General features: G+C 32.1%; 1 protein-coding gene across 2 annotated transcripts in view; it reads left to right on the top strand.

Annotated features, from left to right (window-relative positions):
- The window catches only part of Slc12a2 (solute carrier family 12 member 2), a 91,552-nt gene extending 79,431 nt beyond the window's left edge, over positions 1-12,121 (top strand). Inside the window, exons 21-27 of one of the 2 annotated variants that reach the window (XM_077801157.1) lie at positions 1,043-1,090; positions 2,496-2,618; positions 4,012-4,123; positions 5,983-6,069; positions 7,153-7,288; positions 7,556-7,623; positions 9,276-12,121. In XM_077801157.1, the coding sequence (XP_077657283.1) occupies positions 1,043-1,090; positions 2,496-2,618; positions 4,012-4,123; positions 5,983-6,069; positions 7,153-7,288; positions 7,556-7,623; positions 9,276-9,411 (710 nt within the window). In that variant the 3' untranslated portion in view covers positions 9,412-12,121. The remainder of the gene's footprint in view (positions 1-1,042; positions 1,091-2,495; positions 2,619-4,011; positions 4,124-5,982; positions 6,070-7,152; positions 7,289-7,555; positions 7,624-9,275) is intronic. The other variant, XM_077801159.1, reaches the window with a different exon arrangement.
- The last annotated feature ends 423 nt before the right edge of the window (positions 12,122-12,544 follow it).

Here is a 12,544-nt window from a genome sequence, read left to right as displayed (position 1 = left end):
ACTAAGAAGTTTATGTATAAAAAGTCTTAAGAATTGGAAACATTCTGGTATAATTATTGTGTAGTGACAGCATTTGGTGATGTCTGTTTTGATTATTGAGGCATACAGTGTGCAAGGAGACAAAAAGAATACTCTTTTAAAGCTTACTTTGTATCAAACCCTGAGCTCATTGCATCAGTACTTGCAATGTAACAACTTAAGAGGTAGGTGCTGCTAACTCTTTCTACAAATGATGAAAGCAAAGAGTTATGTAATCAGCTCAAACTCATACAGCTAGGAAAGGAGTAGAGGTAATACTGGAATCCTGGAAGTCTAACTCAAGAGCCCAGTGCACTATACTCTTATCTGCCCAAGTCCAAAATTTTATGTGCCTTAAACAAGCAAATAATACAAGCTTACATTTAGAAGAAACGTGGGGTTAGCAAAACTAACCCCAGGGTGGGGGAAATCTGGTGAATACTTAAATATAAATGGATGAATACATGCACATGTACATGCATTTATATGTACATTTATTTGAAGAAAGCCATTCTTATATAACTTAGCATTTATATAAAGCAAAGACCCCTGCCACTGCTCAAATTTCTTAATATTTCAAATAGTGATTAACTTTTACATATACGAAATATCAGATATTTCTAAAATTGCTTTTTAGTCATTTGCACAGTTGTGCAGTGACATATTTAAAATGTATTATCTGCAAACCAATTTGGTAATATCTTATTTCTACTCTACAAGCTATAGTTTTATACCTTCTCAACTGATTGCAAACGTAAAAGCTTAAAAATTCTGCTGAAGGTTTTTTGGATAAACTTGCAGGAATAAAATTTCAGGGTGAGTGTTAATCATTTGCCCTGTAGGGTCCAAGATACGTTGGCATATTAAAAACCTGAACACTAGTGTAGAAAATACTAATCTTCAGTCTTGATCATTTTTCATGGACTGTTGCTTCATACTGTTTTGTTTAAAATGTGCTCTATTTATATTTTATTGATATAAAAGCAATTAACTTAATATTTTGTGTTTTTTAAACATAATCTAGATGAGGAAGAGGATGGCAAGACTCCAACTCAACCACTGTTGAAAAAAGGCAGGCATTTTTCATCATTTTATTTTAATCCCTTTTTTTCATACTGTTAACTCTTTAACTCCAACCTTATTATTTTCTGTTTTTTTTTTTAACATTATCTTTTATTTCCATAGTGAGGTGATGTTACAGATATCTATTAAACACAGATTAGAAGTTATGATTGGTCCAACTAAAGAGTTAAATCTTTTTGGGACAAGGTGAAATATTACAGATAAGTTTTTATCATTATAAGAATTTAAATAATTTCAGCATTTCTAAAATACTGAAACCTAAAAAGTCAGTATTTTTTTTCTTTAAACTGCATGGTTTAGATGGTATGTAGGGACACTGAAATGGTATCGCTTGCATTCTTTACCATCAGTTGTACCCAACCAGGTCCTAAATTTTGATACTAATATATTTTTCATTTTAAAAATTACAATATTTCTCACAGTCGTGCTGCGTTTGGGAGATACAGTCATATCAACATACATGAATTTTATGAGGAGGAGATAGAGGTGAGAGTTATGGAGCAGTGTGGTTTGGTAGCCATATTTCATCATGCAGAATCATTTGTCATGTTTGCATACATCATGGCAGCATGAAAAGTGAGTGACAGACATTTTTCAGAAGTGATCAGATTTCCTCTTCTGGATTTCTGCTTTTAAAAATTTAGTATAGGAGTTTCATAATAGTCATCTGCTTGTTCACTGAGCCAATACTGATTTATTATTTTTTTTTAATTCCTGGAAAGAAAATGGGAACTATTTTGGTTTCTTGTCCTATAAACCTATTGCAGATGGGTGCCCTTCCAAGGAATTCCTACCCCTTTGTGTGGTACAGAGAAAGATATGATGTTCCTTAGAACTGGGCTTCATATATTAAAGAGGACAAAAGATCAAAGATCAGGGATTTTCCTAAGACTAAGGTTTCATTCTGATAATTGTAAGATTGTATTGGTATGTCTTCAACTCCCTCTGTCATTTATGTTACAGATAATTTCTATTTTTTTAAAAAATTTGACCTTAAATTACTCAGTTACCTGATTACAGAAGAAATATTTTCACAGAACAGGTATAAACTTGATTTGTCCAGTTAGCCTGAAATAGTTTTCCAGAAAACACACACAAAAAAAAATCTATCACTCAAGTATATTTTGATTGATACTTATGATTCTCTTACATTCATCAGAATGCTTCAAAATATTAGAAATTAGACAAGCAAAGTTGGATGAGTTATTTTTAAAAGAAAGTACTTATTCGTAGCCATTTTTAATTATATTTAAATTATAAATAACTGATATAAATACCATATATATTCCCTATCTGCATTATTTGATTATAAAAAAGGAAATTATAGGAATTCACCTAAAGAAACTTTATTTACTTTCCTTACACTTTTTTTTTTTTTACCGTTAATCCTTTAGAATCCAAAGGCCCTATTGCACCTTTAAATGTGGCTGACCAAAAGCTGCTTGAAGCTAGTACACAATTTCAGAAAAAACAAGGAAAGAATACTATTGATGTCTGGTGGCTTTTCGATGATGGAGGTAAGATCATTAATATATTTTTTAAACGTTTAAAATTTACTGAAGATAGAAGATAGTACCAAGAAATGGCATGTACTTTTCACCCACTCAAGTTTTGCCAACATTCTCACACAACAAAAGGATTAATTTCAGAATCAGGCTTAGTTGTCTTGTCTCTTCATTATAGAAGTGCTCAGTACCTCCTTGAGCCTCATGACCTTAACATTTATTTTAATATTAGGCCATTTTGTATAATGCCATTCAGTTTAGAATGCTATTTGATATTTCCTCAAAATTAGTATGAAGTTATATGTTGGCAGAAATATCACAGATTTGATACTCTGTTCTTCTGGCTCCATTGTTCTTCTGACTACATCTCATATGATACTGATTTATCCCATCACTGGTGCAATGAACTTTGACCATTGAGTAAAGTGTTTCCCACCAGGTTTATCCACTGGAAAATTGCCCCCTGCTTTATAATGGCAGATATTAGAGGGTTACTCTGAGACTGTGTCGCCTTTACCAGTATTTTTAGCTATCACGTATTTTTCTCATTTTTTTTTTGTTATTTTTGTTGTGATTGCCAAATGACGATTTTCCAATTACATATTTCTTCCTTGTTTATTAGTTGGCATTTTACTTGAAGGATGAGCTTTTTTAATTTCTATCAATGTGGGTTAATTGATTTCTTATTTTATTAAACGGGATAAAATTTATTATTTTCATATTTAGCCAGCAGGAGCTCTCTTAGACTAATTTCTGTGCCATTTGTTCTGCCCCAGCATTCATGGAGTCACTTTCTGATATAAGATGATGTTCCAGGTTCAATTTTATAGTTTTGTACATTCCCTATACTAGCCACAGATGGGACCTCCAAGGATCTCTGGTTTCTTGGAGTGGAAAATAGTATTTAGAAAAAATAAGGGCATTAGATACCTGTGGCTGTGAGGGTGTCACTGCTCCCAGGCCCTCTCAGTGGAAAGAGCTGGAAGTATATAGGTTTTTTTTAAAATTTATTTGTGTATGTATAAGTAGAGATTGAAAACCAACTCCAATCCAGCATATCCTTTATTTCTCATTTCTGTATGAATCCTGGGTCCCATTAGGGTTAATGAATATATTCATTCCTCGGTCCTTCTGAATGTGACCATTTTTCTGACTGCCAAGCTACTGTCCCATTGGATTGCCTTACTCAAAGAGCTATGAGTGCTGGGCCTCCTTTCTTGCTGAGACCTCCCTAATGGCTTTTTGATTGAATTATCAAAGAAGGACAGAGGAAGTATTTTGTTTTACATTGAGTGGTAGTAAATACAACTCAAAAGAGAATAAAAATCCCTTTAGAAAATAAGTTGTATTAACAAGTTTTTGAGAAATTAGCATTTAGTAAGTGATGTTATTTTTTATAATTCAGGTTTGACCTTATTGATACCTTATCTTCTGACAACCAAGAAAAAGTGGAAAGACTGTAAGATCAGAGTATTCATTGGTGGAAAAATAAACAGAATAGACCATGACCGGAGAGCGTAAGTTTATTTTAAATTAAAAGAAATTATTCTAATAGTACCTCATTACCACAATTGATAAGGTTAGAGTTGATAGGATAAAAAATTAGACATTCCAGAACATATCCATAATATTGCTGTTATACTGAAGCTAAAAATCTAGTAGTTTTCGGCGGACACAACATCTTTGGTTTTTTGTATGTGGTGCTGAAGATCGAACCCGGGCCGGGCCGCACGCATGCCAGGCCAGCACGCTACCCCTTGAGCCACATCCCCAGTCCCTAAAAATCTAGTATTTAAAATTTCATTCTCTTTAATTTGACCTTCATATTTAAGTTATAAACGCTTAATTTTACTTAGATGTGGTATTTTTTAAACAAATTAGCATTTTAGAAGGTCTTTATTAAATAGTTGCAACATTAAGGTGTTAAATAGCTTATTTTTTCTTTTAATCAGGGTTACAAGTACACAAAATTTACTTATTCCTATATGGGATATATTTTGTAGACTTCTAGACAATAAATGCAGACTGCCAGTATCACTCATTTGCTTCTGTCTGCACTGCCATAGTTCTGGTTCTGGTTTCACTGCTTCTCTCCTGCACTCTAGTACCTTTGTGTTAACCTTTCTCCTATATTTAGCACACATAGCATCCAGGTTTATGTAGAAAGCAAAATTTTGACCATCTGATTCCTCTACCCAATATATTTTAACAATTTTTCCATAAACTAACATAGTATATATAATTATCTTAACATGGTATTCAAGGCCCTTGAGATCTGCCCATTGTTTCTTTTTTGTCCTTACCTCCCATTCCTCCATATAGGCCCTGTACTTTGATGTACACTTGCACATTTGCCAGACATATTTGTGATTTTAAGCTTTTACTGCTTTGCTTACCGTCACTTCTCTACTATAAATAGCTCTTCACTTGTTTCCACTACCTTTCTCTGTTTACTACTCCATTCTTCAAAACCCAGTTCAGTTCTTCAGAATGTAGGAACTTATTATGCTTTCTTCCTGAATCACTGTACACTTGATACTGCTTATCACTTTCCAGCTTATATTTATTTTCTTAAATTTGAGTTTTGTGGATCCTATAATATTTAGCACATAGTATAATAGTAGGCACTTAGGAAATACCAAAATCCAGTGAGGTATTTCTTTATTTCAAACGGTGAATTATGCAAGAAATGCTGTTAATGAATTTATTACTTAAACTTGTAGCTCATCAGTTTTCTAATATCTCAACCTAATTTTTAAAACTGTTATTTTATTAGACATAAGATCTTGTTAAACTGTTCACTACTTTTTACTTAAATCTATATACTGATATAATTAAACTAAAATTAACCATTTAAAAAATAGTTGCCATTCAGATTTCATTATTAATGTTTTTCTCTGTCCACCTAATATTTAGGTCCTAAAAAGAGAATAAGAGAAAGTTTTTTAAAAAATAACAACAGTAGGCTCTACTCAGGCAATTTAGATATCTTTTTTGGGGGGTGAATAATATGAATTAATTCAGATTTGGGGAGTGATACTAGAGAGTGAACCCAAGGGTGCTTAACCACTGAGCCACATCCCTGCTGTTTTTATTTTTTGAGACAAGATCTCGCTTAGTTGCTGAGGCTGCTCTCAAACTAGCGATCATCTTGCCTCAGCCTTCCAAGCCATTGGGATTATTAGGTGTGTGCTATTGCACCCAGCTAGATGAGTTTTTGTTGTTGTGTTGTTGTCGTTGTTGTTTTTTTAAAAAAAAAAAACCCACCGGAAAAACTTCTATAAGTCATACTGTTCAAATATAAATTCAGCCCTATGTAGACTAAAAGTACATATACATCCTTAACATATCTGAATGCTATTCATTTTTGTTCTAGGATGGCTACTTTGCTCAGCAAGTTCCGAATAGACTTCTCCGATATCATGGTCCTAGGTGATATCAATACCAAACCAAAGAAAGAAAAGTAAGTTATTGGATAAATTAATCTGTACAAACATCCAGTCTTTTTATGTATCAACTACACAAATAATTCAACTTGAATTATTTATGTAGTTGATATATTTGAGTATTTTTCCCTGCTGTTAGTTATATGTAAAGCAAACTGGTAGTTGGCATGCCAAGAGTAGATGTTGAAGTAACATCTTAGAATTTTCAGTTTTCAGAGAGGATTTCAATTACTGCTTTATATGCTTTCTGAAAATTGTTAGTGCCGTAGAAAGTCCAGGTGGTTCTTTAAATTTCCATTTTTCCTGCCCACATTTAACAATTTTGTGCCCACTCTTCATACCTATTAGTTTTCACTGTTTAGTATTTTTGCTAAATAGGAGAATCTAACGATTTGCTTATAATAGTTGATTCAAAATTCTAGCACAGAAAATTTCTATTCTTGGGATATTCTGCCTAGAAATGATATATAGAGAGGTTGTTATAAAGATTGTGTTTATTTCACCAGATTATTCTTAGATAAATGTTGAATAAATGATGAAGCTGGTATAAAGATTTCATTTTAAATAGGTTTTAATGAGGGAGAGATTGCTTCCTCTTACAGAATAATATACACCAGATTTGATACTGAAAAGTATTTTTTATATTCATGAGTTATTAAAATGTCATTCATAGTCTTTCACTGTCTTTTGCCGTACTAAGTATCATTGGATCTAGAAATTCTTAAATTTTTACTATCTACCCTTTCCTCCCTTCAGAATGTTCTACTATGTTTTCTAACACTACTTGTATTCATTGGTACTTGGGAAAGCCTTGGTGTTTTGAGCAGAGTAGTAAAACAATTTGTCTTCTAAGTCAAAACAATCATTTCAGCTACTGTGGTAGAATTTTAGGTTGCAGCACGGGCACAGGGACAAAAGATTAGCTTTAGCTGCAGTTTTATTATTGTCAGTGTAGTTTTAGAGACAAAAACTATTTTCTAAATAAATTATCTATCAATATAGTTGGGGTATGGAGGGAAGCATAAAAATAAACACCAACTTCACAAGTTATAATTTACTGTTTAAGATTTTTCTGTAATTTAAAATTCTTTTCTCTTAAGCATTGTAGCTTTTGATGAAATGATTGAGCCATACAGACTTCATGAGGATGATAAAGAACAAGATATTGCAGATAAAATGAAAGAAGATGAACCATGGCGAATAACAGACAATGAGCTTGAGCTTTATAAGACCAAGGTATTCTTTCTCTTCTGTTTTCCTTCATTAATTTTGCATGTGATTTAAAAAAATGCTTAAAACATAAATATAAAGGCCTACATTTTGATATGAGATAAACCAGTTGTGTAAATTAAATCTAAGTGGATTTATGTGTGAATAGTGGGAGGCATCAATTTTGTTTCTAAACAGGGAAAAGATATTTTTATCACTCCATGGTTCACTTTGGTTTGTTTTTGTTTTCTTATTACTTTATAAACTATGCTAGATTGTCCTGTTTCATTTCAGACATACCGGCAGATCAGGTTAAATGAACTATTAAAGGAACATTCAAGCACAGCTAACATTATTGTCATGTAAGTAGTATTTGTATTAAGATTTCCTTAGCTGTACATTTTATGATAATGTATTTGATTAATTTCTATTAAAAGCACTTTTAGTGCTCTGTAAAGACATACTAGTTATACAAAGGAAAAACAAACTTTTAAATATTCTTTGTTTTAATTGAGAAATCATTTAAATTCAGAGAAAAGACAAAAACCTTATTTCAGTTTATGTAAATCTTAAGTAATTCTTTATCATAATAAGCTAGTCTGGATTTTTTTTTGGGGGGGGCAGGGGATACCAGGAATTGAACTCGGGGGCACTCAACCACTGAGCCATATCCCCACCTCTGTTTTTATATTTTATATAGAGACAGGGTCTCACTGAGTTACTTAGCTCCTCACCATTGCTGAGGCTGGCTTTAAATTTATGATCCCCCTGTGTCAGCCTCTGAGTCACTGGGATTACACCTGTGTGCCACCATGAAGAACTAGAATTTTTTCTTTCAAAATTCTTTAGTTTTGAAAACACTATAGCCTAGCCATTACACATGTTGGGATAGAATGGCCCCACACTAAAATTTGAACCTAGACAGCTTCCTTGTGAAAATAACTTCATACTGTTTTAAGGATTAAATTGGAATAGTGGTTCCTGTCCAAACCCACAAATCTCACACACAAACTTTACATATGGACACATTGTTTTGCATTGAATAGAGCTGCTAATGCTTACTTTGATTTCTCTGCTGCAATAGGTTAGTGAGATATCACAATGAACCCGAATTTTCTTAGTCTTAGAACCTGGGAGGGTAGACATAAGGAAAAATCATGCCAAATGAAATGAAGTAGTACCAAAGGAATGTTAGTTTGATTAATAAGTAACACTTATTATTCCATTAAGTTTGGGTTTTGATGATGATGATCAAATACTATACTGGAGGATGCTAAAACAGAAATTTAGAGAAAAACAAGTCAACTGGTCATTACTATATAGTCTATAAATAGAAATTAAAACTCGTGTTAAAAATATGTAGCATTAATGATGTTTAAATTTTATTTATAAGTAACTTCCATTTTCTAAATTCTGATAGAAACATCTATTTCTCCTAAAATAATGTTATCCTTATTTTAAAAAAGGGGTAAATTTGAGATTCAGAGTCAGTTTATATGTAATAGTAGTAGTAGTAGTAGTAGTAGTAGTAGTATCAGTAGTAGTAATAGTAGTAGTTTCTGCAAATCATTATTCCCTATCCTTATGAATAGATATTTTAAAATCTTTTGTTGAAACCTGAAAACATGAGAATAGTGACATGAAAACATTGTAGTTGATATTCCCTGTACAGAATTTCCCTGTACTCAGAATTATTCTGTAATTGTAGTAATTTCTACAATTTGGTACTGGGAATTGAATCCAGAGGGACTTAATCCCTAAGCCACACCTCTCAGCCCTTTTTAGTTTTTATTTTGAGACAGGTTCTTCCTAAGTTGCTTAGGGACTCCCTAAATTGCTAAGACTGGCCTCGAACTTGCCATCTTTTTGCCTAGTCTTCATTGTCACTGAGATTACAGGTGTGCACCATCATACCCAGCTCTAGTTACTGTAGTATTGTTAATTTATAACATTTGTTACATTTTCTCCTCAATTTAAAAGCATCACTCAACATCCTCTTTCTTTTTGATCCCAGGAGTCTCCCAGTTGCTCGTAAAGGTGCTGTGTCTAGCGCCCTCTACATGGCATGGTTAGAAGCTCTGTCAAAGGACCTCCCACCAATCCTCCTAGTTCGTGGGAATCATCAGAGTGTCCTTACCTTCTATTCTTAAGTGTTCTACACAATGGACTGCTCCCAGAATGGTACTTCAGTGCCTAGTGAAGTGACTGAAATCTTCAATGACACATTAACATCACAATGGCAAACTGTGACTTTTCTTTCACTATTTCATTAATTTGAAAGCACACAGGAAAGTTGCTCCAGTGATAAGTGTATGGAGACTTCAGTTGTAGTCAATTCTGTATCTCAATCTTAATGATGATTCTTGTTGGACTGAAGTTCATATGAAAGTAAAGTTTTCCCTTGCTACTTGAATAGCAATAAAAGTGTGTTATTTTTTGATTGATGAAAGGAGTTACAAAAAGCCTTTAGCCTTGAGGTGCCTTCTGAAATTAACCAAATTTCATCCATATATATCCTCTTTTATAAATTTATAGAATGTCAAACTTTGCCTTTGGATATTATTTTATTTCTAGTCTCACAGTAAAACAAAATGGACACTGCTTTTCATCTTCCATTGACCAATTAATGTTGAGTACTGTATGTTTTCTATTACTTTTGTAAAAGTATCTGTTAGATATTAAATGTGAGAATTAGGGCAGGCTAATGAAAAATGGGAAAAAAGTGGGGTCAATAACCAAAAAGTAAACCTCAGTGTTAGATTTATGAGAATATATATAAATGTAGAGCTAGGGGAAAAGGCTCAAAATACCTTCTTTAATTCCCAATTGACTGTTTTGTGTTTTTTTTTAACCTTAAAAGGTTGAAGATTTACCCAGTACTTCTATATACCATGATGAAAATTCACATGTTATTCTTTAAATAAAAATCCTCAAGATCATTTGTATTTAAGAGAGATCTGTCCTAATTTAAAATTTCTCTCAAATTTGAGGGACTTTTAAGAAATGCTTACAGATTTTTCTGGAGGAAATTTAGACAAAACAATGTCATTTAATAGAATATTTCAATAAACACTATGGAATTTTACTATACTGTATCATCCTTTATAAATCCATTAAAATAATGTTTCACCAAATGGTTAAATGGACCACTGGTTTATTAGTGAAATGTTTTTAGGCTTAATTCATTTGATTGTCAAGTACACTTAGTCTTAATACACTCAGGTTTGAACAGATTATTCTGAACATTAAAATTTAATCCATTCTTAATACTTTAAAACTTTTGTGTTAAGAAAAACTGCCAGTTTGTGCGTTTGAAATGTCTCTTGACATCATAGTCTACTAGTACAATTTGACAGTGCATATGTACTGTTACTAAAAGCTTTATAAATAGTTATTAATGTGAAGGTTTTTTATTTTTGTTTTTGTTTTTTTATTCAAGGAAGGATTTCCTAAAAACATTTCAAGGGATTTATGTCTACATATCTGTATGTGTGTGTGTATATGTATATGCATACACAGATACATATGTGTATATGTAATGAAATTTGTATTGCTGGTGTTTTGCATTTTAAAGTGATCAAGATTCATTGTATTAAACTTTTTTGGTTTTAGTAAACATGTTCAAAATCAAATTGACAGATTACAGGTTTCATAGAGAACAAAGCTGATCATTTGAAGGGCATAGTGTAACTTCACACAACTATCATCCAGTTAGAAAATGGTGAACATTTCATCTAAAGTACTTTTCAGTGGGTTCATTGTTGAGTTTCAGTGGTGGGGAATTTATGCAGGTTCTTGTGAATCTTGTTAGAAATCTATAAAATTATTTTCAGTGCTGCAGTATTTTTGCTGCATGAGTATGAACTGAATTAATAAAAATTGGAACTCTGATAATTTAAATTCAGAATATTAAGAAAAGGAGGTAATCAATTTTCTAAAAATTATTTCCTACATTATAACTCCCAGCATTGTTTAATTTATTGCAGGTTTTGCAGTGTTGGGGGGAAACAGTAGAAATGTCACTTTGTTCAGTAAATAATATCATGTGTGAACTTTTTAAGTGGATAATAGGGCATGGCCTGAGTGCTGCTAATTTGAAATATGCACAGGTACACTTATTTTGTTTTGTTTTGTTTTGTTTTTGTTTTTCCCATTCAGGAAAACAACATTGTGCTCTGTACTACAGGAACCAAATGTCATGCATCATACATGTGTGTATAAAGTACATAAAATATATCTAAATATGCATAATGTGGGGAGGGTAATATTGTCTGTGAAATAATGTAAGAAGCTTTTCACTTAAAAAAAAAAAATCATTACTTTTACTTAACACTAGACACCAGGTCAAAAACTTTCAAAAATTATTGTAGTGCTCAAAAATTTTTTTGCAATTCTTGAGATGCTCACTAGTGTTGACACTGTTTTACTTTATTCATGCTGATTTTGATTATTTGAATGCCAAAATTTTTTTTTAGTCTAATCATTGGTGATAATTACACAGGGGCATTGGAATTAATTATTCCCATAGGTAAGAATGCAATGGGTTTAGAGAGAATGTTGGTGTTAAGCTGATTTATTAACAGTTAATTAAAATCAAATATTTATTTGTTACATTGTTTCCTTTGTATTTTAGATTTCCTTTTACATCCTTTTTATATTGCTTTCTGACATTACATGTTTTTTAAGACTATGGAAATAAATAATTTAAAGATTTGATCTCTGGTGGATGATTATCTACTAAGTTTAAAAATGTAATATTTTGATAACACTGTACTATAACTGTCACACAAATGCTTTTCTAATGTTTTAACCTTGAGTATTGCAGTGCTGCTTTGTAAAGAGGTTACTGCAATAAAGGAAGTGGATTCATTAAAACTATTTAAAGTCTACTCTTGTATTTTTACCAGTTTTATAAATCTCTGCCAGCTTTGATTTCATCTTATTTCATTAATATCTGAATTTTTTTAAATGATTTTTACCTTATTATTCATGCCTTGGAAAAGTTTTTTGTGTTCATTCTCTCTCCTTATACCTGTGGAATAATCAGTATTGATACTGTGACTGAATTGTTTTCAGTACAGTAATATTATGATTTTTTTAAAAAAATGACTTAGCTTTTCTAATTCTGCTTTGGGGCCAAATCCCTCATTTATGAATGAGGAACGAAAAGATTAAAAGGGATTCAGAGCCCTTGAATTTAATCTCATTCTTTTTTTCCTAAGATTTCTTTGCTAAGCTGATTTTCCCTTTTTCATTTGAACCCTTCAATAATTATGTTACATA

This window comes from Urocitellus parryii, chromosome 1 (genome assembly GCF_045843805.1).
Source record: "Urocitellus parryii isolate mUroPar1 chromosome 1, mUroPar1.hap1, whole genome shotgun sequence".
NCBI classification, from domain to species: domain Eukaryota; kingdom Metazoa; phylum Chordata; class Mammalia; order Rodentia; family Sciuridae; genus Urocitellus; species Urocitellus parryii.
This window is presented reverse-complemented; position numbering and strand designations above follow the sequence as displayed.